The sequence below is a fragment of the Podarcis cretensis genome (genome assembly GCF_951804945.1).
Source record: "Podarcis cretensis genome assembly, chromosome: 2".
NCBI classification, from domain to species: domain Eukaryota; kingdom Metazoa; phylum Chordata; class Lepidosauria; order Squamata; family Lacertidae; genus Podarcis; species Podarcis cretensis.
This window is the reverse complement of record NC_137171.1, coordinates 95,025,033-95,051,936: the sequence shown is the minus strand read 5'-3', so window position 1 is coordinate 95,051,936 and position 26,904 is coordinate 95,025,033. Positions and strand designations below refer to the sequence as shown.

General features: G+C 41.4%; 1 protein-coding gene across 8 annotated transcripts in view; it reads left to right on the top strand.

Moving 5' to 3' along the window:
- LOC307206171 (contactin-6-like) overlaps positions 1 to 26,904 on the top strand; it is a 195,692-nt gene that overhangs the window by 135,002 nt on the left and 33,786 nt on the right. For all 8 annotated transcript variants that reach the window (XR_013834298.1, XM_079958976.1, XM_079958975.1 and 5 more), the window contains 4 exons: positions 2,853 to 2,989; positions 6,012 to 6,141; positions 6,352 to 6,502; positions 26,617 to 26,744. Coding sequence is in view for 7 of the 8 variants with exons in the window: in XM_079958976.1 (XP_079815102.1) it covers positions 2,853 to 2,989; positions 6,012 to 6,141; positions 6,352 to 6,502; positions 26,617 to 26,744 (546 nt within the window). In the remaining variant the exon portion in view is untranslated. The remainder of the gene's footprint in view (positions 1 to 2,852; positions 2,990 to 6,011; positions 6,142 to 6,351; positions 6,503 to 26,616; positions 26,745 to 26,904) is intronic.

Sequence of the window (26,904 nt, the reverse complement as noted above, 5' to 3'; positions counted from 1 at the left end):
GGATAAACGGTGTTTCCGTGTGCTGCTCTGGTTCGCCAGAAGCGGCTTAGTCATGCTGGCCACATGACCCAGAAGCTGTACACTGGCTCCCTCGGCCAATAAAGTGAGATGAGCGCCGTAACCCCCGAGTCGGTCACGACTGGACCTAATGGTCAGGGGTCCCTTTACCTTTACCTTCCCCCCGTTTATCCATGACAGAGCTCCCTAACTTTGTGCACAGCAGATTTTCAGGCTATAATTCCCATGATTCCTGACCATGGGCTATGCTGGTTGGGGATTATGGAAGTTGAGTTTCCCCAGACAGATAGAGGGCAACAGGTTGGGAAAGACAGGACTAAACAAGGAAGAAGATCCCAGTGGTTTGTGGTGATGGTGGTGGGCTTTTTGGGAAAGGCACTGCCAACACGTCCTTCGGGAAACGGGGAAGGTAAACAAAAAATTAGGCAAAAAGGTGAAATATTTAGGGATATGGCTGACTGCAAGGAATCTTAATCTATTTCAAGATACAGGTAGGTAGCCATGTTGGTCTTACGCAGTATATATATATATATATATATATATACATATATATATTTATATATATATTTATATATATATATATATATATATATATATATTTAAATGTCCAATAGCACTTTGGAGACCAACTAAGTTTGTTCTCAGTGCATGCACACGAAAGCTTACACCAAGAACAAACTTAGTTGGTCCCTAAGGTGCTACTGGACATTTTTTTTATTTCTTTATATATTTTATTTCAAGATAATTATATAAAGATTTGGAAAGGACGAGCGAAACCGGTACAAAATGGAAACAGAAACCTTGTGGCAGTAGACCTTTTATTGGTACCTGAGAAAATACCCACATTTGCCACCATTCAGAGCCACCCATGCTTAAAACGGTTCAGTGTTCAAAGCAGGGAAAAGAAGTGGATGGATTGATGATTGGGCTGGGAGAAGGAGCTGGGAAATTATTGCAGGGGGCAGGGGATTCAGAAGAGCATTCATTTTTGTATTCTGATTTTCTATTTCCACCCCACCCACCCCCAGCTTTACCTCAAGCCCCATTCCAAAGTTTTTGTCTACAGTCTATGGGTCAGGCTTATATTTCCATAAAGCTCCATTACTGAACATAATAGCTCAGTTCATAGAGCACGAGACTCTTATTCTCAGAGTCATGCGTTCGGGCCCCAAGTTGGGCAACAGATTCCTGCATTACAATTCTATGTTTCCATGTAACCAATAAAAGTCAATTGATGTATAGGAAATCACTTTGTATTCAAACCTTTAAAATTATGGTCTTTCCTTATACTCCAAAATTATGTTGCATATGCCAGAAAGCAAAGCTAAGGTCAAATGCTTACAAAGAAGATACTTTCCAATTGTGTTTCTCCACAGGAAGGAGGATCTTTCAGTAGAGGGGTAATGAGACAAAAATCTAGGCGTAGGATACAATTTTCATGAATCTCCCCTTTCCTTCTCAGTTATTAGACTATTCCTACCTATCATGCTGTTTAAAAGATTCACCCAGCCTTATGGGGCAGATTCTGGAGGGCAGGGGGACTGCAGAGTGAAGGGAGATGAGCAAAAATCATACCCCGCCTCATTCTGCTAACAGAAACCTCTGCTTGATCAAGGAACACATTATATCAGCAGGTGTCACAATGGGATACAACCCAGGGTAGCACACATTACAGCCTTAAAATACATTGAGACTGTTTTTTTTGGTTTTTTTACCTTGCCGCATTTCATTTTGATTTTACAAATCCTAGTACACACGTCACATATGATGCGTTTCCACTCCATCTGGTGTTGGCACTTTCAATAATCAAAATGAGTGAGTGAGACAGATTCCCCCTATTCTTGTTTGCGGAGATTAGCCTGCATCTCTCCCCCACCCCCTTAACTGCCTCCTCTTGTTTTAAAATGAATGAGATCCTAACCCACTTACAAGGGGCTGAATTTGAATTTAATGGGGCTGAATTCTAAGAAAACATGAAGGGGATTGTAGTGGGCAGGCTGCAAGTGGTAGCTGGGTGGGAAGTGGGATGCTCCTCCATGATACATCCCAGTGGACTGTGGGTAATTGTAGGTGACGTTGTGTACATGGATTCAAAGACCAGGGTGAAAATGCACTGAAGTCAGAGTGAAGGGTAATGTGTGCATATGTCTTAGCATAGATTTCCTGGTTGCTGCCATTCCGAATGGGGTTTTAGGTTTTATTAAGCTGTATAAGGTAAAGGTCTATTAGGTCCAGTTGTGACTGACTCTGGGGTTGCGGCGCTCATCTCACTATATTGGCCAAGGGAGCCGGCGTACAACTTCCGGGTCATGTGACTAAGCCGCTTCTGGCAAACCAGAGCAGCGCACGGAAACGCCATTTACCTTCCCGCTGGAGCAGTACCTATTTATCTATTTGCACTTTGACATGCTTTTGAACCGCTAGGTTGGCAGGAGCAGGGACCGAGCAACAGGAGCTCACCCCATCACGGGGATTCGAACCGCCGACCTTCTGATCGGCAAGTCCTAGACTCTGTGGTTTAACCCACAGTGCCACCCGCGTCTTTATTATACATTTAACAGTGGATTATGCTGTATATCCACTGTAAAATGTATATTTCTGTACTAATTCCTCATATAATACATAAATGTCACAGACAAAGAAAGTCAACAACAGAGAAATGACCACCTTCATAACACACAACATTTCTCCTGAAGGAGTAAACAGTAGGCTGTTCTGATAAGCTTATTTATTTGAATTTATGTTTTTAATTTGTCTCTTGTTCCAAGGCTTTAGGGTAAAGACACCTACAATAAAGTTACAATAATTTCGTGTTTTTTTCCCATTGATAACAGCACCCCCTGAATGGAATAAAAGCATTGAGAATGCCTCTCTCTCTCTTTATGACACATTGGTTTGGGAATGTGAAGCAACTGGGAAGCCAAGCCCCTCGTATAGCTGGTTTAAAAATGGCCAGCCCCTTGCATCAGAGGTAAGATCTGGGGTTCATTTTGTCTTCAGCTCAAAATTTGTAACCAATTCTGCTTTTTGTCAAGCTTTCCTGCTTTTCTTTTGTCGCTTTGAAATTCTAACTCTCTTTTGAATCAATCAGCAACTGGTTCCATTGAGTGATTCCAAATTTTAGCATGGCATAAAAAGGTGAACAATATATCACCATCCACCATTTCCACTCCATGGTTTGAAGGAGAATGCCTGGTAGCGCTGCAACAAAATATCTGTGTTGTACACACCTTTATCAAGCCAGAGTACAACGTCCATTCATTTGTCCATTGCTTTTTTTATTTGTGGGTGATTATTTATCAGATTGGTTATATGACTCAAAAGAAAAGCAGCTGAAAAGGATTGGGAAGTAGAGCTTCCATTTGAAATAAAATGCCTATGTTGATGTGTTTCACATTCATATGATTTTGTGGGTCGGTGGGTGGAAAATAGAGAGAGAGAGTAAGATTCACTCTGAGGACAGCAACAGCCTGCAGGTTGAACTAAGTATGCAGAAGATATTTGCAGCAAGCTCTGTGGAAGTAAAAAGTGGAGAAGTAATGGAATGTTGTTAATTAGATTGCTGTGTACCATCCATACAACCTGAGGCTGTGTCCTCATCAAATTTTTAAGCTAAGCAAGGTTGGGATGGGTCAATACTTAAGGGAGAATCCTCTAAGGGAAAACCAGAGTGCTGAAGAATCGGTTTAAAAAAGATCAGTAGGAGTCACCCTTTCTTCAGCTACCCTACTCTCTCTCTCACTCTCTCTCTCTCTCACTCTCTCTCTCTCTCACTCTCTCTCTCGATTGGCATCATCTTAAACCATTAAAAAACCCTGCAGTTATGCACATTTGATTCTTCACACATATGCCCAGAACCAGAGCTACACACATCATGATGATCACACAGACATCTTGTGCATTCAGTCCTTTCTATTCATTTCAACAGAAGGGAATGTTAGAAGTCTTTACTCACATCCCTCCACAAATTTGACACGTGGAAGAGACAGAGCCAGCCAACGTTAGTATCATATTTCTTTATATCCCACCTTTTTCCCTGAAAGGGACTCAAGTTGGCATCCAGAGAAAAAATAGAAACAGCTTGAAAACATGGGGGAGGGGCAGGACCAATAGTTAGAAAACAAACGTGTGTGAGAGAGAGGAGAGAGAGAGAGAGAGAGAGAGAGAGAGAGAGAGACGCTAGCCTTGACCCCAATGCCTGCATATTTGGTGAATACAATCTCCACAAGTAAAGAGACAGGACTGTAACTCAGCGATAGAGCATATGCTTTGCATGCAGAAGGTCCCAGGATCAATCCCTACCATCTCTAGGTAGTGTTGTGTGGGGCTCCTGCCTGGAATCCTCCAGAACCGCTGCCTATCAGTGTAGACCAGTGCTTCCCAAACTTGGATCTCCAGCTGTTTGGGGACTACAGTTCCCATCATCCCTGACCACTGGTCTTGCTAGCTATGGGTGATGGGAGTTGTAGTCCAAAAACAGCTGGAGACCCAAGTTTGGGAAACCCTGGTGTAGACAGTAATGAGCTAGATGGGCCAATGACTCGATAGAAGACAATTCCATACAATCCTATATTTGGAGCCTGTGGAATTAGGGTGCTCACTGGCTTGGAGACACTACTTGTGTAGAGTGCAGAGAGATCAGCAGTGTGTGTGTGTGTGTGTTTGTGTCTCTGTGTGTAACATTGGGTGAACATAACTCTTGTCTCATGCAAAACAATGAATTGAACATATGCTTTGTCCTTATTTGTGTGTTGGGGTCCCCAAGCCACCCCCTAAATAAATCACGCAGCAAAAGAGGCTGAAAAAATTGTGTGCCAAGAATATATAACCTTTGGGCCAACCCTCTAAATGGCAACATCAAAATCTCCCCAACAACCTGACAATCACAATCATGGCCATCCAAACGGTTCCACCCAGCAACCTAGAGGGGGTGTCTTGTTAGACCCCACCACAACACGTGCTCTCCATGAAGGAGAACACGCTTTCTCGAGTGTGAAACCTGATGTAACCCAAACAGCACCATCCATGCACAAGAGGCAGATATCAGCACCCTTGATTTAGGTTGGGAAAACTACCAGAGCTTGAGCTCAGGGAATATAGAATGAAGAATGAAGCAGAAAACCAGGAAGATGGGAGATAGAATGGCATATTCTAAAAGAAGCATGGCTAATGGTTTGGTTAAAAAATGTAAGAGCCTGCTGGAACAGGCCAATGGCCCATCTAGTCTAGCATCCTGTTCCCTCAGGGGCAGCCCAATGTCTGTGGAAACCTGCAAGCAGAATTCAAGTACAAGACCCCTATGCCCTCCTGCAGCCTCCAGAAGCTGGTATTCAGAAGCACCAGTGCCTCCAACTGGAACACTCTACAGTCCCCAATTCAGCTGGTAATACCACTTGCTCATATGTACATGGGAGCTCTTGTATTCAGATAAGTTCAGAGTACACATCCAGACTTTCACACACAAAACTGATTACTGCATCAGCAGCAGTCAAAAGGCTACTGCATTCTTCGGCCAGCAAGTCTTTTAACACATATAACAAAGTTATCATAACTCAGGCCACATATAGCAGATCCTCAAAGGATCCACAATACAACCTGCAGCACCCCATGCCGACTCCCTAAAATATATTGAATCGTGTCAGGGATTCACGTGAACAAAGTGTCATCATACTCCCAGCCTTCCTGCTGATCTAGAACCCAGGTTAAAAGGAATAATGCCTGGTATCTATGACGGAAATACAGGGTGGTGCACTGGAATTGTATTGGCAGCTGATTCAGGTAAACCTAACGTGTCAGAGAGCAGAACTACAGGTGTGGCCCCAGGGGATTTGAATTTGACAACCCTGACACAGAGGCTATATACACAGACATATGTTCTTTCTTCACTCTAGCAGAGACAACTTCTCTTTCTCCTTAAACTAAATAAAATAAAACATTTTAAACATGGTTTTCATGGTATTAATATTGGCTTCCTTTCTTCCTTCTTTTTCTAGGAAAGATTTCAAATCGAAAATGGAACTCTTACTATAACTATGCTGAACATTTCAGACTCTGGCTTCTATCAGTGCGTCGCAGAAAACCAATACGATTCCATCTATTCCAATGCCGAGTTAAGAGTATTAGGTAAGTTAACCATTCCTTCAAATGGGAAGACTGGAATGATGCAAACAACTAAGTTCTGAGAATGAAAGTCATATCAGTCATGGAGAAGACAAGCCAAGAGGAAAGGCCCATACATTTCAAAGCTAAAGAATGAAAACTCATTAGTTCATTTTCTTTGAACTGCTATGCCACATATTTCTACACCCACTTTTCAATTTAACTTATTTCTAGTTTCAGCCCCTGACTTTTCCAAACATCCTGTGAAAAAAACGTCAGTTGTCCAAGTGGGAGGCCAAGTTGCGATTGGATGCAAGCCAGAGGCCTCTCCCAAGGCTGTCATTAGCTGGAAGAAAGGCACTGAAATGCTACGGCAAAGCAAAAGGTAACCCCTTTTTTGTTTATTTCTAAGTGATTAATGCTGGAACACTGTTTATCAAATCTTGGCAGGATCCAAGGACCTACTGGGGCACCTGAAAGGAGCTTTCAGTATTTCATTGAAATTTTTTTACTCTTTTTAAAAAAACAAACAGCTGAAATCCATGTCCGATCACAAACCCCTCAAATATCAACAGCAGTGTCATGTGACATAGTGGGCTGCTGTTCATTAATAGAAAAAAATGTCTAAAGATCATTGGGTATATCCGATGGTAGTTATTTTCTCCTGCAGGAGAAGCCTGGGAAGTAGAAGCAAAATCATTTCAAAAATGGTGAGATGATTGAAGAAATATGCCAAAATAAAGTAGAGCTGCTGGATCAGATAAATTAAATGATACAAAATGATAATCTGATTGAAGTTGACTCTAGGTAATCTGGCTATTGCATGTACAAGAGCATTCTAACTTTTATGTTTTTATTTATTAATCTGTACACTGCTTTTATGCCAAAATGGCATAAATATTTTCTAAGTTGTACGTTTGTCAGTCTTACAGGGAAACATAAGCCTATTATTTTCACCTTTTAATATATTAGGTTAAATAAATCAGGTCATTGTTTCTTCAACCCGAAGCCCACTCTTTGACTCCACAATGATAATTTTACCAAATGGTCCATCTTTTGGTATCTGAGGAGAAATGTATCCCCTTTACCTACAGGGGCCAGTTATGTGTTGGAAATTCAGATTTGGAAAACTTCTGAATTCTGAGTTTGATGGCTACTAAACACAAATAGGAGCCAGGAGCTCCAGTGTCATCAGCAGAAGAGTACATCTCACATGAGGATATGGAGGAGAAAATTGCATGTGTCACCTCTTTTATTTCTCTTCCATGGTACATTGTCAAACAAGACAAACAGTAGAAGCTCTTTAACTAAAGTTAAGTGACTGAACTGGTGTTGTAACTGCTGCATTACACAACACTAATAAATAAAGACTATACAATGATTGCTAACAGATGACCTATATGGGATATTAAAAGTGATGCATAATGTTAAGCCAAAATATTTATTCTCCGAAAAGTTTCATGTACATTTGAAATGTTCTACTAGTGTATTCAGCAGACAATTCTTCTGTTGTTTGGTTCATTTAGTCTCATGATATGCATTGTTAGTAGCAAAAAATCTTGTAGCCTAATTTTGAACCACAAGGGACTTTCGTTCATACCTTTTGTATAACCAAATGACCCCATGTTTTAAATAGTTCAGAAAGTTGTTGGTGGTCTCCTAACCATACCTCAAGCCAGGGCTTTTTTCCAGCCATTGCTCATAGGAGCTCAGGTGGGTGCACTTGCCATTCTAAGAGAACAAGAGAGAAGCTCATGGCACCTTTTTTCTAGAAGAACAGCAGTGTTTAAAGCCTATTTTATAGGGGGATTAGTTTTGATGCTTCTCAAGCCTTTTCTTCCCTCTCTTTGAAAGCTTCTTGAAGTTTTGATATTTGATAATTTGATATTAATGAGGCATAACTAGGGGCTGGATGCTCTAATTTTGAAGGGAGGTTCTGGTTCTGGTTCTGTAGTTAATTTGAATCTGTTGGGGAATGTGCTTGATGGACAGACTTCTCAGAGGTGAGTTTTTCTATCTCAAAATAGGTAAGAGAGTTTGCAGCAATCCAAGCTGGTGTTGTGCATACTAAGAAATGAGTGTGACCTTAGGGAGACACTCTAATCATACAGTTGTGGTAAAACTCATGTGGGAAGGTTCTCATGGCAGTACAGTGTCACGCGCAACTGTTTCCACTGTCGTTGCCTTTCAGTGGTTGAACCTCAGGTAGAAAATTAAATACTCCTACGCAGTAAAGTCATGCTCTCTATTATAAAACTGAATATAATAAAGGCAAAGGTCATATATGCCTTGGAGAGATGTACAAAAGTCCACAGAGCAGGCTTTAAACAAGAAGTGTTTTCTCATTCCCAGTTCATTAGCCTATTCCAGTGCTTCAGTTTGTCTTATGCTTTCTGTTTAGACAGATAAGAATGGTGTAGAATTGGAGGTGGAATGTAAATTTGGCAATACTTGGAAATATTTTAAATCATTTTGCAATAATAATTTTTAAACTGGCATTTTAGCAATCTAGGTGGATAACAGTTTTGTTGTTGTAGCTCTGCATTTTGAAGCACCAGATTTAGACAGTGAAGTGGTTCGTACCACAGAGTATACCAAACTATGAGTGATCAAGACAACATGAATGTGCAGACTCCTGGACAGTTGCTTGCTGCTGCTTCCCAGCCTTTTTTACTCTTGAACAATGCTGAGCTAAGCCAACGTTTGTCTTAGCATGTCATCTGAATCTGGGCTGCTGGTTAAGCTCTCCCCTCGCTAACTACAAATTCTATCGTATCCAAGAACGCACCTTAAGATTCTTCTTCGGCTTACAGTGTCATGCAAACCAGACCATAGTTATTACAACCTTCTTTAAATAGTATCTGATACTGGTCATTCAGATCCTAGTTTTCTCTTATGTGAAACATTAAACTGCCTTCTGTTCTGAATCTCAGTTGGAATCTTCACCCCCTTTTTTTCCTCCTCACCCCCAGCACCCAAGTCATCCTCCTACCTAAACATTGTATTACATCCTCATCGACCAGAAAGTCATGTTCATTTTCATTTTATTAAATAGACCTCTGTGGGCTTTGGCTTTTAGAGCTGAGACAATGCAAGACAATCAGGACAGCACAAGCTTTCGAAGACAGTTTCACCATAAAAGCAAAATAAATAAAAATTGATCTCTTCTCTTGATGACGTACTTGTATTACTTAGTGGACCAATGAGATTGATTCCTTAGCTGCTAACTTTAATTAATCACTTCAGCTCTATTTCTGGCTAATGGGTGAAGTGACAGAAATCAAAGGCATAGATTTCCCTTCATGCTTCCAGTCATCACATTTTGCAGTATCTATTGAGATATGAAAATGCATGCAAAATTTCAGGCCACTCAGCAGAATTGCTTCGATATCTTTTCTTGTTGCTTCTCACTTCAGCTGAAACCACATTAACACTATGTAGAACTAACAGGCAGCATCACTTTTGCTCTATCAGTTCCTTCTCCACTTCTCAAGATGGGGAGTTTAAAAATTTCAAGGCTGTGAAAAATTTATTTGAGTAATTCCAGTGTTCTTATTTACTTCTTTTGCTTCTGTTAAATTCCAGTTTTGCCCATATTTTTCTACTTGAAGTGAAATGCAGTAGCATTTTTTAAAATATGATCTATATTAAAATAGCAGACCTGTGTACAAATACTTGTATTAACATATAGTGCCATGTGATGTACCCTATCATTACACACATAGTTATTTACAGCTGTAGCTATTAGCCTGGTCACATAGTGATTATTCTTGATTAAATCCAGATCATTTATAGACAAGTTAAAAAGCACAAGTCCTAATATTGTTCCTTAGGGAACTTCACTTCTCACATCCTGTCATTGCAAGAACTGTTAATGTATTGCTACTTACTCACTGTTTCCTAGTCTTTAACAAGTTACTGCTCGCATGAGTGCTAAGCTTACTCTTGAGCCTTTGGTGACACAGATTATTGAAAGCATTTGAAAGTCAAAATGCGCAGTGTCTACTAGATCATCCCTATCCATATGCTTAGTAAGACCCTCAAAGATCTCCAAAGGTTTAGCTAGACATGACTAGCCATTGCAGCAACCATGCTGGTTCTTCTTCAGCAAGACTTGTTCTTCTACATGCTTGGTAATTCTGTCTTTAACAATGGTTTCTACAAATTTTACCCAAACAGATATTAAGTTAAGTGGCCTGTAATTTCTAATATCCCCCCTTTTTATATAAAAATTGTGTTATTTGGATCATTTTCGAGTCCACTGGTATGGAGGCTGATCTTAAGGGAAAGTTCCATACTTTTTGTCTGAATATCAAAATGCGAAAAGGTGGACAAGAACATTAACAGAGAAACTCTGATAGGAGAGGAACAAAACATTTCTTTCTTCAAAGTAACAATAAGAGAGGTGAAGGTCTGCACTTCTCTCTTTCCTACCATTCTTAGTTCTCATTTCTTCCTTTGTTGTAACTTTTCAGCTGAAAGTGACAATTTGCTGGCCTCAATTTATCAAAACTTTCATAGTTTTCCTTTGTTGGATGTGAAAGTGTACGAAACTTTTTTAATGAGTGGCCTTGCACCTTCTCGGAGCTGTGACTTCTGCGTGGTCCATTGGCACCTCTGGAAAGTTCAGCACAGATTTTGCTCAAACATTAGGATCCATCAGCCAGCAAGTAACAGTAGCAAGCTAAATTATTAAAGAAAATGTTAAATTCCCCCATACATAACTTCTATATATTGTTAAAAAAATAAACCTTTTTTGATAACCACTACAACAACAAAACTAACCTGAATTCTTTCCCTTGTTCTTTACCCACTAAAGGTTTTTGCCGAGTCCACACAGCACAGAATTCTTTTAAATGTAATTATGTGTTCATAAGTTCATGTTCATAGATATGCAGAGATAGTCTTTATGGAACTTAGATTACAGCAACAGTGATTGGGTTGCAATCATAGAGAAAGTAGGCAGCGTGGCTGACCAGGAAGGAAAAGCAATCAGAAGACACAGATAATTATTCAAGGGAGTTAAAGATGTTGCCAGAAAAAGGATGTTGGAGGACAGAAATCAGATAGACCAAGATGCAAAAAAGAAGATGTAAATATATACATATAAATGTACATTATCTGTGATATAAGCGTCATATAATCCTATTATTGAAATAATTTAACTGCCCAATACATGGAGAATATGGAATGAGATTTAACTTGACAACTGTGAAACACTTATCGAACAGGAAAAATGGGTGTGTCCATGTCTAGTACCTACACACAGAGAAAGCAGCTCATAGGACTTAAGAGAGCCATATACAGTATCACTTATCCCCAGGAGGCCAATGTGCAAGGTGAACAAGACTGCCCACCTCTCAGTCACATGACATCATCATGAAGTCAGATGAAACATTTCCCTTTACAGACTGTATTGAATTCAAACTGACCTGCAAAGGAAAAATGTGGGGAGTGGAGCTATGTTCCTGGGGCCCTGGCCCAACTGTTGGGCATGTTGCTACATGTCCATGCATTAGAATGACTGGCTGATTTGAAGATGCCTGCACTGCTTGCACATGGGCTTCTTCAACTGCAGATGACCACACAAACATGTGGCATCTGAGGTGGGGCCAGGACCATGAATGGGGCCAAGAGTGCACCTCCACACCCCAGTAATCGCTTGATGCCTCTTTCACATGAAGTCATGGTGCTTAAGTAACATGGCTCTGAGGTGGGAATGGATTGAACTATAGGACATGGGTGTACAATATGCTCAGTACTGAAGCACATGCTATTTATGTTGGATGTGAAAGGTTCCCTTCTCAGCATCTCCAAGGAGGCTGGGAAAGACCTCTGTCTGGATTCCATGGCTCATAGGCGTAGACAATATGGAGCTAAATATATCAATGTTCTGACTGTTCTGTGTATCTGCTTCCTATGGGAGTGATTCACTCTAGGCAGAAGGATCATCAAAATAAAATAATAATAATAATAATAATAATAATAATAATAATAATAATTTATTATTTGTACCCCGCCCATCTGGCTGGGTCTCCCCAGCCACTCTGGGCGGCTTCCATAAAAACCAAAAATACACTAAAATATCACAGATTAAAAACTTCCCTGAACAGGGCTGCCTTAAGATGTCTTCTGAATGTCAGGTAGTTATTTATTGCTTTGACATCTGATGGGAGGGCGTTCCACAGGGCAGGCGCCACGACCGAGAAGGCCCTCTGCCTGGTTCCCTGTAGCTTTGCTTCTCGCAATGAGGGAACCGCCAGAAGGCCCTCGGCGCTGGACCTCAGCGTCCGGGCAGAACGATGGGGGTGGAGACGCTCCTTCAGGTATACTGGGCCGAGGCCGTTTAGGGCTTTAAAGGTCAACACCAGCACTTTGAATTGTGCTCGGAAACGTACTGGGAGCCAATGTAGGTCTTTCAAGACCGGTGTTATGTGGTCTCGGCGGCCGCCCCCAGTCACCAGTCTAGCTGCCGCATTCTGGATTAGTTGTAGTTTCCGAGTCACCTTCAAAGGTAGCCCCAAGTAGAGCGCATTGCAGTAGTCCAAGCGGGAGATAACTAGAGCATGCACCACTCTGGCGAGACAGTCTGCAGGCAGGTAGGGTCTCAGCCTGCGTACCAGGTGGAGTTGGTAGACAGCTGCCCTGGATACAGAATTGACCTGCGCCTCCATGGACAGCTGTGAGTCCAAAATGACTCCCAGGCTGCGCACCTGGTCCTTCAGGGGCACAGTTACCCTATTCAGGACCAGGGAGTCCTCCACACCAGCCCGCCCCCTGTCCCCCAAAAATAGTACTTCTGTCTTGTCAGGATTCAACCTCAATCCATTAGCCGCCATCCATCCTCCAACCGCCTCCAGGCACTCACACAGGACCTTCACTGCCTTCACTGGTTCTGATTTGAAAGAGAGGTAGAGCTGGGTATCATCTGCATATTGATGGACACCCAGTCCAAACCCCCTGATGATCTCTCCCAGCAGCTTCATGTTAAAAAGCATGGGGGAGAGGACGGAACCTTGAGGCACCCCACAAGTGAGGGCCCAGGGGTCTGAACACTCATCCCCCACCACCACTTTCTGAACACGGCCCACGAGGAAGGAGCGAAACCACTGTATAACAGTGCCCCCAGCTCCCAGCCCCTCTAGACGGTCCAGAAGGATGTTATGGTCGATCCCTTTGAATTCTCTTTAAACCTCTTAATTGTTTCATTGAAGACCTGAGTCTTTTACCATGGCTCACAATTAATGGTATTTCAGTTCACCAGCACCAATATTAGACTTAGAAACTAATGATGTTGTGACTATCTGAGATTAGTGGATTTTTTTTATTTTGTACAATAAAATATACAGGTAAACTGAGATTTAAAACTAAAAGAAATGTACCTGAGCTCCAGACTCCTAATATTTCACTGCACATTACTAAGTGGGTGGTTTTATTCATCTTTTGAAGCTGGGCATCATGATTGGGAACCAAAGAGATTAATTTAGGAGCGCCTAAGAATTTGAGTACAGCCAGTGACTTCTCCCCGCCCCCTTGAACAGTAGTCTCCCATAATAAACCCTTTTAAAAGGCTTCCTGGGTTCAATTTTGAGTTGTTATGTGGCATGAGGTTGCTGCTTTTTGAACACAAACCCAAAGCTTCCCTAGTTGTGTGGTTCTTTGAATGCCGCTCCATGAATCTAAATCAGGATCTTAATAGCTGGATATAGGTAATCATTGTCTTCAACTTTTAAACTTCAGGATTTATGTTTTGTTGTGTTCTTTTATTTTTTATTTTTAAGACAACAGCATCTGCTTGGTGTGCTTTCTGTTTCTGTCTTCCTCCCTCTTTCCACGCTTCCCCTCCTCTCTCTCTCACACACACACTTTAATCTTCTCAATGAATTGCAAAGGAGATAATCACAAAGGACGACACATTTCATATCTAGACAGTGTTTCCCAATGACAAATATTTGTATTTTTAGTTTATACACCCCAAGGTGTGCTTAGAAAAAAACACACAAATGGAATATAATTGCCTCTTTAATTAGCAGGAATATTTTTTCTCTCACTTATTGTTGCTAATAATTTTATTTACTCAAATGCCTTTAATAAGCCTGTTCAACTGGAATTTGGAATTCTGTTTTGATCCAAATTAACCTCAGGTTTAATAGTATATATTTTATTTGCAGTGAAATTGTGGCAACTGATTTCAAAGCTCATTAAAATCTGCTCTGAGATAGGGAGAAGACTCTTTTACACATAGTTAAATGGAGTTTTATTAAACTGTGGTATTATTGCCATACAAATTACACACAGATAAGTAGAAAGATCATTAACATATTGTTACAGGCCACACCAATATCTGCTGTGCGATGCAAAATTCCAGGGGTCTTGGCATTAACCAGGGTTTCTGTTTCCTTTGGGGGAAACGAGGGGAAATGAGATGGAGACAGGTTATGGCATTTACATCAAGAGGGGCTCATCAGCATCCTAAGCACCATCCCCATGTTTCTCTTTAACAGCCTGCTTCAGGGGACGCAGGTGGCGCTGTGGGTTAAAGCCTCAGCGCCTAGGACTTGCCGATTGAAAGGTCGGCAGTTCGAATCCCTGTGGCGGGGTGCGCTCCCGCTGCTCGGTCCCAGCGCCTGCCAACCTAGCAGTTCGAAAGCACCTCCGGGTGCAAGTAGATAAATAGGGACCGCTTACCAGCGGGAAGGTAAATGGCGTTTCCGTGTGCGGCTCTGGCTCGCCAGATGCAGCTTTGTCACGCTGGCCACGTGACCCGGAAGTGTCTCCGGACAGCGCTGGCCCCTGGCCTCTTAAGTGAGATGGGCGCACAACCCCAGAGTCTGTCAAGACTGGCCCGTACGGGCAGGGGTACCTTTACCTTTACCTTTACCAGCAGGCAAGCATGGCTATTGCCCGTCAGTCCCCACATGGAGTCCTCCCCACTTCTTCCTTCTCCTTCCCAGCAGCACTTGCCAAAAACAGCTCCGCCCTTTACACTTCCAGCATCCCCCTGCCACCTCCGGTCGCTGTAGCAACCTCTGTAACTCAAGCACATTGCAAAAGACAGTGTCCCCTGTTGCTTGCATCAGGCATCCTACCACAAAAGCTACTGGGCAGAGGGTCTTGTGTTTTGCTGATGGCTTACTATTATCAAACAAACCAGACCGTTATCAGCCTTTTGTTTCTTGAACCGCCAGAGAGCCATAGTTCGGCTGGCCTCATGAGGAAGCTTGCCAGGATTATTCCCAGCCCCTGCTAAACAATTTAGGGTGAATTTAGGAGTTTGCTCAAATTTCAACCCTTCACTGAATGTAGAATGTCTCCCCCCCCCAACTCAACAATATAATGAAAATCATAAGAGTCTAAGATGTATTCTAGTGGCACTATTGACAAATACGTCATTAGGCAGACCTAATTCACTTGACCTAATTCTGCTGTCAGTTCAGAAGCACACAAATAAATTAATTTAATGATTTTAATATTCCTCTAAAGAAAACTGGAGGGACTGAGTACAATGAAATCTGCCCTTGTATTTGCTTTCTTCTCTTTATTTTTTCCCCATAGTTGGCCTATAGGCTGAAACTATAATTCAGTTAAACTCTCCTTTTCACTCTTTTCTGTAAGAGTAGATGCTTTTGTGTGAATTGTTTGTAGACTTTTCTTTTATGAGATGTACTGAATGGGGTATGAGCAGAAGAATGACTGAGATAAGAGAGGTGAATGAAAGCTGTGTATAGTCTTTGGCCTCTGTTCAGAGAAGTATTCACTGCAGTTTGATTCAGGAAAAAAAGCATACTATTGTATCTGAAGACCAGTTCTTCCATCTAAGGGCAGCTCCACATACTACAAATGGCTTTGAAAAACACCAGTGTATCTTGCAGCAGACAAATTATTTATTTATTTATTTAACTTATTTGTAACATGCCTGCTTAATAAATGTTTATCTACATGGATAACAATGTGGATATCACAGATGAGCATCCATATATGTATTTGACTCCAGAATGTACTAGTCTGAAAAACCAGGTCCCAGAATGTGATGTCTAATCATTCACATGGTTTCTGTAGGAAACACTGGAGCAACATTGGGGTTTCCTATTGCACTCATGTCTGGATGAGCTCTGAGCTGCCCCTGAGCCAAGACTAGGTTGCCTAATGGCAGTGGACTTTTCTTCACTGGAATGTTTTTCTATATAGCAGGGATAGGGATCTTTTGAATATTGTTGAACTACAAATCCCATCATCCCTGACCATGTTGGCTGGGCCTGCGGAGAGCTGCACGGGTTATTCATTCTTGCTATTAAAGAATTAATTTTGTCCCAGGAGTTCTATAGTTGTTTTTTAAAAAAATACAGACGACATTAAACTTGTATCACTGCTTAAAACAGAGTAGAAGAAGCATAACACCAGCTAACTTCTTTGTTTAAAATCTATTAGCACATGCTGATTAGTTTCTATTTTTTGAATTTCCCATTAGCCTTACTAAACAGATCTAATGCTTTCATTTTCTGCAGATCAAGGGAATCGGTCATTAACAATATTTTGTTCAGATGAGATGCTTGGCCCATTTTTAATTAAAATGTGAACATATGATCACAGCTTGATTTCTTTCACACTTCCATTTAAATGTGTGTGTGACTCTTCCAAATGAACACAGTTGTTCTTTTTCAGAGGTGTGTTTCTGCATAGTATGAGCAAAGGTCTCTTATGTCAAGGACAGTGAAAGAGTGTGTCTCTTCACACACATACACATATACAGGTGACTGTAGGAAAGGGAAGAGGGAAATGTCATGCTACATTTCTTCCATGTGGTAATGCAATGTCGAAAGAGAAGTGTTTCTACTAATAAAGAAATACATTTATGCACAGTACTGTCAATGATAGTATATTTTTATTTGCAAAATATTAAATAGTTTATTGTTTATTTTTTAAAAATGTGTTTAAACATGCATTATCATACTAAGCTCATGTGGTAAATTCATAATGGAAGTGGGACCTGAACCCAGTTTTCCAAAGTACAGTGGTACCTCGGTTTTCGAACGTAATCCGTTCCAGAAGACCCTTCAAGTTCTGAAACGTTTGAAAACCGAAAACTTAATAGCCGACAGCTAGGCCTCAGGTTCTTGCACTCAGCGGACACTGCGCAGCATGTTTGACTTCTGAGGCATGTTTGAAAACCAAAGCATTTACGGTACTTCCGGGTTTACAGCGTTCGAAAACCAAAATGTTGGTCAACCTAGCATGATATAGTGTTGCATAGTCCATATTGCATTACTAAACTAGCAGCAATGTTTGAAAGAGTAAAGGTTATTTAATTCAATGGCTCCAATGGCTCCAGTGGAAGAAAGTGCATCCATATAACATAAACAAGAACACAGATTCAAAATTAATATTTGCCCCTAAATGAATTAAACCTCAAATGCAGAAGCCTAAGCCTGTTTCTTTTTAGGTGTTTCATTTTTTTGGGGGGGGGGTAATGTCCAGTTATAAGGATAGTCATGAAAATATTCTTCTCTACCACATTCTTGCCTTCCAAACATGGATTGCATATAAACTGTTTGTGACATTAATATTTTTACCTTCCCCTAAGGGAATTCAGAATTGCATACAGCGTTCTTCCCCCTGTTCTTTTTATCTTCACAATGACAGTATGAGATAGGCTTGGTCAAGAGATTGTTACAGATCCAAGCTTTAAAAATAAGGTCTATTTGCACAGTTCCCCTATTTGGGTAAGGTTCCCCCCCCCCCCGCCCCTGCATTTGGACTGTAGCATGGAGGGAGATTTAACCTCATGGACCAAAAACCTCAACCTTTCTCAGCAGCCCCATTGGAGCTGCTATTAAAATAACATACTGTCTGGGTCTAGTTTGGAATTAAGCAAATATCTGCATGAATATAAATGGTAGAAGCAGACAGAACAATAGTGTACAGTGGTACCTCAGGTTACAGACGCTTCAGGTTACAGACACTTCAGGTTACAGACTCTGCTAACCCAGAAATAGTACCTCGGGTTAAGAACGTTGCTTCAGGATGAGAACAGAAATCGCGTGGTGGCGGCGGGGCGGCAGCAGGAGGCCCCATTAGCTAAAGTGGTACCTCAGGTTAAGAACAGTTTCAGGTTAAGAACGGACCTCCGGAACGAATTAAGTTCTTAACCTGGGGTACCACTGTATCAGTATGTAGGGCTCACCAAAAACTCAGTAGGTTTACAAGAACACATTTGGTCAAATACAAAATCGATAGAAAGCCTTTTCCATGCAAGAGCCTGAGTGTTCAATAGTGCTGTATTTTGCATCCACAGAAGAATGTGAATCATCAGCAAGTGTAGCCTACTGCAGAGTTCATGGTGGTTAATTATGGCAGCATGCAACACAGGATTTCCATTCTCGGGTTTACTGTCAATGTTTACATTTTAAAAAGGGAAAGCTCCTTATTCAGGAGTAATTTTAGAACTCCTTCTGACTGCTACCATGGTGTTTTTTTTATTTATTAAACATTTATTTCAGGAGCAAAGATAATAGATCTACCTCTAATTGGACCAGTTGATTTTAAACATAGCAAGACACTTATCTTCTCAACCTCTCAAAGGGCGCAGGGTAACCTAAAACATGAGTGCCCACTGTATGCCTGAATGCACGAGTCATTATAATCCACTGAGCCATGGCTTTGTAGAAGTGAGCATAGTTAAAAACAAAATCTAAGCTAAAGTTCAGGGAATAAATCAGCATCAGTAATCCATCTCTAAGTGGGACTGACTTCCTAAATTAAGAAAAATTTTCATTAGGGTGACTTTTCAACTCTATTAAATTTGTCAGAACAGTTTGGAATGCCTTGATAATGAAATCTTGCACCTTTGACTTCAACATAGAACTTCCCATGTAGTGTTCCAAAGTGAATTTATGTTAGAAAAGCTGTGGTGAAAATGCCGTTCTGACGTCCTTTTTGTGAGCAACATGTTTGTCTTGTATGGATATATATTTTGCAAAATAAGAACTATTGATATTTTAATTTTTTGTCAAATACTTGTCCCCAGCTAGAGTTGACTGACACCTGATCAAAGTGACAGTAGAATACACCTGGCTATAATGAACCCACCAAGGCTTTCCTTGAAAATGCTCCCCTCCATCCCAGAAAAACATTGGCAGGTCAGATGTGGCCCATACACCTAAATAATGCAACCATAAGGAAATTTCATGACAACAATACCTAAAGGACTGCCTCTCTCCCATATGAACCAACCTGGACCCTGTGATCATCATCTGAGGCCCTTCTTCTTGTGCCCCCTCCAAAAGAGGTCCGAAGGGTGGCAACACGAAATGAGCCTTTTCTGTAGTGGCTCCCCATTTGTGGATGCTCTCCCCAGGGAGCTCGCCTGGTGCCATCATTATGTATCTATGGGTGCCAAGCAAAAAGTTTCCTCTATAACCAGGCTGTTGGCCTTTAACTATCTGTGGCCTTTTAGAAGTGGGTAGGATATGTATTACTTTTTCCTCTTTGTTTTAATGTATCTATGTGTGATTGTTTGCTTTGGGTTGTCTAGGGCAAGATAAAGTGGCTGACAAGACAAACAAGCAAACAAACAAACAAATACACACGCTCTACTGAGCTCAGTGGGCCTCATTCCCATTTTACTGTATGTAGGATTGTGGCTTATCCCTAGTATAAATAAATTTGTGAGAAAAGTAATCTAAGAAACTGGTCAGAAGATCAGGATCATTATTATTATTTCATAGAAACTGAACACAATGTGCAATAATAAACATTAAGAAGAAGTATAGAAACAAAAATCACTTTTGTTGGTGCAATTACTTAAGATATCAATGCATGCTGGAGCATTCATAAGGTTGCTTCACCTTGAAAATAGTCAGTCGGACTTGACCTACAAAGTTGACCCAGTTTGAATATGAGCCCCAAGTTCTGCATTGATTTGCAAACAAGAACTGCTCTTCTAACTTACTTATTTGCTCTTTTATCCTCTCACATACCATAGCCTTCCCAGGATCAGGGCCCACCCCAATTTCCTGCTCAGCAGGCTCTTCACATCGGCCACTTTTTGTTCTTCTATCGAGCAGTCTATTCTGTGACTTTTGGCCTTTCTATAAACTCCATAGTATGAACTCATCACATACTCTGCTGATGGAGATAGAAGATGGACAGAATGGCTGATTGTCCTTACTTTTATCTCTCGTACACTTTTTCAGCACTGGCAGTTTTGTCAGGCAGCTCACACTGTTGATTTTAAGTGTCTTAGTGCTTCTCTGTCTTTGTATTTATAGGAAAAGTTCCCCCAGGATGGGACTTCTTCTTCCTCTCCTCCCCCCACCCCGCATCCCCCTGTGCTCCCCCCCATTCTGCTCCAGAGGGTCCCCCCATCCCTCCTGAGCAATTCTGGGAACACACACAGGAGCCTTGGGGGATGGAGGAGAAAAAAGGGAAGCCCCGTCTGGTAGAACATATGTCTGTTGCACAAACAGGATGTCATCACTGGGTACCACACCCTCTCTTTAAAACTGATATTGCAAATGCCACGCAGTATGCATTAGAAAAGGCAGTATATAAATGTTGTAACTAAAAAAAAAGATGGAAAACAAGCTGATTATTACAATTCAATTTTTTTAATGTTTCATGCATATCTCCACGAATATTTGTATTTTACTTTCTTGGCCTGTTTCACTTCCTTGGCATATTTCATCCACTTCTATACAGCACCGAAGTGGACTAAACGTCCTTATTTTCTAAACATCAGGTGTCATTTCTAAGTTGAGGGACATTTGTTGTTTCCACCTCACCCCTCCTTCTCTCAGAGTTGTGTCCATGGTTCTCTCACTCCCCACTTTAGCCTCACAACTGTGTGTGTTAGGTTAGGCTGACAGTGGATGACTGGCCCAGGGCTTTATAGCTGAGTGAGGATTTGAACTCTGGACTCCTGAACCCTTCCACAAAACTCTTAACTACTACACAATATTTCAATCTTTTTTCATTCTTGGGACCCCATGGCTCATCTATTTCAAACCCCTGCAATTCAAGAATATCAACTAAAGCATCCATGACAGATGGCTATCCAACCTCTTCTTAAAAACCTCCAAGGAAGGAGAGCCCACCACCTTCTGAGGGAGTCCATTCTACTGCTGAACAGCTCTTTCTGTCAGAAAGTTCTTCCTGATGTTTAGTCTGAATCTCCTTTCTCAAAACTTAAAGCCATTGGTTCAGGCCCTACTCTCTGGAGCAGGAGAAAACAAGCTTGCTCCATCCTCCATGTGACAGCCTTTTGAAGATGGCTATTGTATCTCCTCTCAGTCCCCTCTTTTCCAGGTGACACATACCCAAATCCTTCCACCATTCCTCGTAAGGCTTGGTTTTCCATTTTGGTAGCCCTCCTCTACACACATTCCAGTTTGTCAACATCCTTCTTAAATTGTTGTACCCCATAGTATATCAGTACAGCTGATTATTCACGCTAAAATGTTGAACCTTACATTTGTCCCTATTGAAATTCATTTTGTTAGTTTTGGCCCAGTTTTACTTACTTGTACTCAGTTTAGTTCTTCCTTTTATCTGTGTCATCTTGTCACTCACACATTACCTATCATTATTATTAAAATGCCTTTTCTTCACTGTTTTCTCTAAGGGCCCCAGAGTCTAAACTCTACCATAATAGATTCACCAAATATGCACATTCATTGAGCTTTTAGTTTGCTTTCAGTGTGTAGCAGTTTATGGAACATTAATAATTCTGTCCCTCCCCCTTGTTCAACCCTTATATATTATGGCATTCCAAACAGGGCATCTTCAGAGGGGAAAAGAGAAAGAATCTGTGATTCTTTCCAACGATAATGTATCATTTATCTTCTTTTAATTCAAGCATTTAAGCACTAGACAACTCCACAAGGGTAACCATACAAGATTTTCAGACAATGTGAAGTGTTTGAAAAGCTCCTTTTTTTATCTATTTTAGTCACTGAATGTCACAAAAAAAAAAACTTGGGGGAAAAGAAACCTTTATCTTGGTGGCTTGATGCAGAGCTCAGTGATGCCAATTAAAAAGTATTACTTTACTTTGAAGAGCATAGATGTTCTTATCTGGAAATGCCAGCATGCTGATAGCATTGTGAAGTCTACCTTTCTAGCTTCTCATACAATTTGTCACTAATCTCCCATCTGATATGCTGATTCTTGGTCCTGCTTCATGGAAGACATTCCTCTATCCGAAGGCACCCTCTTTTTCAAGTGTTGTCCAGTCCAAACCTTGTTTAATGACTAAGAACCCTAAGGAGGGAGAGCAGCAGCCTCCTCAAAGTTGCCCCATCAATAGCTAGCACATGGAAAGCAAACTGAGCAGGCACAGAGTCTTCTCCACAATGCATTTCTGTGTATTGGATTTATACCTAACTTACAGTAATTCTTTCTAAACCTGCACCTGCATATAAAGAGCTTTCAGGGTTGGTTGTTGTTGTGTCTCGAGGCCCCAAGACCCACCCCCAAAATAAATACACACGGACACTTATATTAGTTTAAGTTTTGTGGCAAATTTTTTGGCCACAACTTTATTGAAATACAATCACATGAGCGGTATTGGCTTAGGCATTGACTCCTAAGCATTGACTTGAGGGTGACCATCAAATGGGGTAAACCTGGAGGGGCAGGTGATGGCCGCAACTCCCCTCCCCACAATCCAACTGAGCCAATGCCTAACTGCTACCTTACAAGTTGTGACGATTTGCTAAGAGGTAGGCGAAAACCAAATGGCTAAAGCCAATCTGCCAAATGGAAAAAAAATTCCTACCCAGCCCCTGTTCCAAAACAGGCGACCAAAACCAAAGAAAGGCCAAGCGACTCTACCTAAACTAGGGAGGGTGGGTGGGTGTTCAACAGTGCGAAGCAAGTGCCCCTCCTTGTGTCACACTGCCGTTTGTAAAGCCCCTGGGATCACGCCACCCACTGGCTATTGGCTAAAATCGCCTGGTGTGATCCCAGGGGAATGGCCAGGACTTCTTGCTCCCCCCCATTTTAACCCTATCAGGTGAGCTCTTGGGTCCCCTGTGCAACCAGGACCCTCTGTTATGAGGATCCCATTTGTTGTTTTCCAATCAAACGGCATAAAAATTCTATGAATTTTTTAAAAAATCACATAGTTATAGAATTGGAAGGAACCGTGAGAGTCATCTAGTCCAAGTCCCTTTCAATGAACGAATCTCAACTAAAGCAGCCCTGTGGCCTGTTCTGCCCTCTGGCTTAGGGATATATTATCTGTTCTGATGTGGTGTGTTTGAGGCCACCCTAAGTAATGGTTCTGAGGGTCCCATTTCTTTATTTATGAAATATAACCATATGGTAATACAGATCTTTACCACTTATGATTCCACTAGGCCAAAAGCAGCCCATCAGCCATACACAGTGCTCCACCAGGGCCTTAGTAAACCTGTTTGCTGCCTGCTGGGAACTACACCTAGAAGACCACCGTACAAGGCTTAGCGGGTTTTGCTCACCATGGTAGGCTGCAAACTGAAGTGAGTTGGGCCTGCTTGAGCAGGTGACTGCTGTGAACAGCCAGGGCTGCTTCTTCACACAGCAGAGAAATACACATTCCTGAAAGAGGGTTCCTCTATTATCCAGAGACCCTTGATCTTTAACCAACTTTCATTACAGTACCCAAGTAACACATACATGCAGGCTGGAACCACTGGTGGAGGAAGAGGAGTGCGGGGAGAGCGCGATGCAATCCTGCTGGGGTGCCATCATGGCTGCCCCCCTGCCCACGCTGGGTGCCACGCCTCCAGGACATGCGCCAGCCCCACCCCTGCCTGCTCTCCACCCCCCGGTGCCAGAGCATGAAGCTCCACCGCTGGCTGGAACTAGACTTCCATCCTTTGGAAATAGATAAAATGGTATTCTTCTTAGAGAGCTCTGCGCAACTGATCACATGCCAAGTCAAATGATAGGTTGGGCACCAGCACCTAGTCTACCGCGGTTGGAGTTCTTGGGAGGTATTACACCCATAGCTGACATTGGGTCTCTAGCACACACTTTAAAAAAACAAACATACAAACAAACTCCCCCAGCACTGATGCAAGAACTGGGTCTGCGTGGCTGGACTCACCAGCGCCGTCACAACTTTTAATTTCCCTGCAATGCACTTCCCCATTGAACAGACTGGAAGCAAAGCACATTTAGTGTTTAGTGCTGCACATTAGTTACAGGGCTTGGAATATCTTTCCTGCATTCATTGAAGCACAGACATTATTGTTATTATTTATTAATTTTATATCCCACTCTCCACCCAAAGTTCACAGGTTGCTTTACAACATAAAAACACAAAATATATAGCATCATAGCAGAAGACATGTGCCAAACCAGTTCTTTTCCTCATTTTGATCAATTCTCTACCTATATAAATGTATTAAAACTTAACTGAGGACGGTATAGATTTTTAAGTTGCGTCTAGGCAGAGAAACAAAGCGGAGGTACTAAAGCAACTTACTGATTCAACAGTGGGACCAAATAGAGGAGAGGATGCCATCATGAAAAGCAAATCCCAGGGAGTTAGCTTTTTAAAATAAAAATAAAAAAATCTGACACCTGATCACCTCAAACACTAAGCACAGGTGTGAGAATTCTCTTGTGTTTGACAGTTGGTTGAACACAGCCTGTGATAATTAACTCCAAATTAGTTTCTCTGGCTCTGCTCACGTTATAGTTTGCTCTTGCATTTTGCAGTTGGCACAACAATGTTATACAATGGATAGTAGTAATAATTTTCTCTCTCTTCAGAAAAATGTGGCTTGGATTATTTTCTTTGGGTCACTTGACTCTGCCCTCTCCCATTTTAGGACTGCAGTCAAATAAGGGGAAGGGATGGCAATTGGGTGCTCTGTAGATTAATACAAAAAACAACAACCAACAACAACCCACAAGTATTTGGGTTTGAGTTAGAATGAGATAGCACTGTGGTGGCGTGTTCTCCATTATAATGCACTCTGATGTGATACAATAATAAGCGGGGACTGTAGTGCATGAGCACTCTTACAAATTTATGCCAAACCTAACAACTCCCAGTGTGGTTTTTGATTATGGCTATGATGATTAGGGTGGAAAATTAATTTGGTTCTCATTTAAAAATGAACTTACAGTGGTACCTCGGGTTACAAACACCTTGGGTTACAAACACTTCGGTTTACAGATGCTTCAGGTTACAGACGCTTCAGGTTACAGACTCCGCTAACCCAGAAGTAGTACCTCAGGTAAAGAACTTTACCTCAGGATGAGAACAGAAATTGTGCGGCGGCGGCACAGCAGCAACGGGAGGCCCCATTAGCTAAAGTGGTGCTTCAGGTTAAGAGCAGTTTCAGGTTAAGAACGGACCTCCGGAATGAATTAAATTTGTAACCAGAGGTACCACTGTAGTTAATTTACACTTCCTGAAACAATACAGGTACTGAAAAGCAGCCATCTTTCAAAATACACACTTCTCTGAATTTTGCAGTGCAGTTCTCCAACCCCAGAATGTATAACTGCACACACTAGGGCAAAGGTTAGACAAATAGATAGAGGAGAGGCTACTAGCCATGATGGCTATGTTCTGCCTCCACAGTTGGGAGCAGTAATGCTTCTGAATACCAGTTGCAGGAAACTGCAGGAGGGGAGAGTCCTCTTGTGTTCAAATTCTACTTGCAGGTTGGCCACTTGGAGAAGTGGATGCTGGACTAGATGGACCATTGGTCTGATCCAGCAGGCTCTTCTTATATTCTTAAGTAATATGTGCTTAAAAATGCACATATTAGTGAAAATAACATACAAAAATAAATTAGGAGATATTGCTTGCAAAATGTGTATATTAGGCACAACTGGACTCAATAATGTGCTTGTTAGGAGAATGTCACAGTAAAAAGCTATTGAATTTGCACGAGGACTTTACAAAACAATAGTTCACAAACTGATGTGGGACCGTGAAGAACTGAACTAGGGTAGGAAAAACGTGAAACTGAAATTCACAGATTGGCTCATAGTAATGCACTAAAGTTATGGCAATCATTTGGTGCTGTTTTCGTTATTTAATTGGTCAGAATGTAAGCAATGCCAGATGACTAATAACTTTCTCTAAAATTGTGAAAATTACATAGGTCACATACTTCATATTGTAAATAGTTCATTATCTGAGATCAGGAGTATTCTTCACCTGAGGAAACACAACATAATTAGACTTCTTGTTGTGGATTTATTCCTTCCTCAGAAGAATCTGATGCTGAGCAGAGAAGAATTCAGGCTACTGGTGTTGATAGATTATTAGTCAATTTTGGTATGCCTAATCTGTTGTGTCTAGCACGGTGATGAATGATACACCGAGATGAAAATCTATCTGGATTGTGCTCAGTTTGCTGTAGACAACATCAACTATGATTAATGTCCAAATATTAAAAGTAACATTACATCATTGTTACGGCTTTAATGCTCAGAACAATATCCTGTTAATAACTGGTTTGTGTGGTTCTTTTCTTTCCCCCTTCTCTTCAGAATCTTTATCCCAGAGGATGGCAGCCTGAAGATATATAATGTTACCAAATCAGATGCAGGTGTATACACGTGCATAGCAATGAATCAATTTGGAGTTGCTAGGAACTCAGGGAACCTGATTGTGAAAGGTACTTTATTGTCTTCATCTGCGCTTTATGCATATTGAAAATGCACATGCATATTTGATTAACCATGCTGAGATGTCAGAGAATATAATAGTACTGTCAGAGGCACGGTTTGAACCAAATCTCCTGTCTGGAACAGGGCTGCTGAGATGCCTTTGGCAAA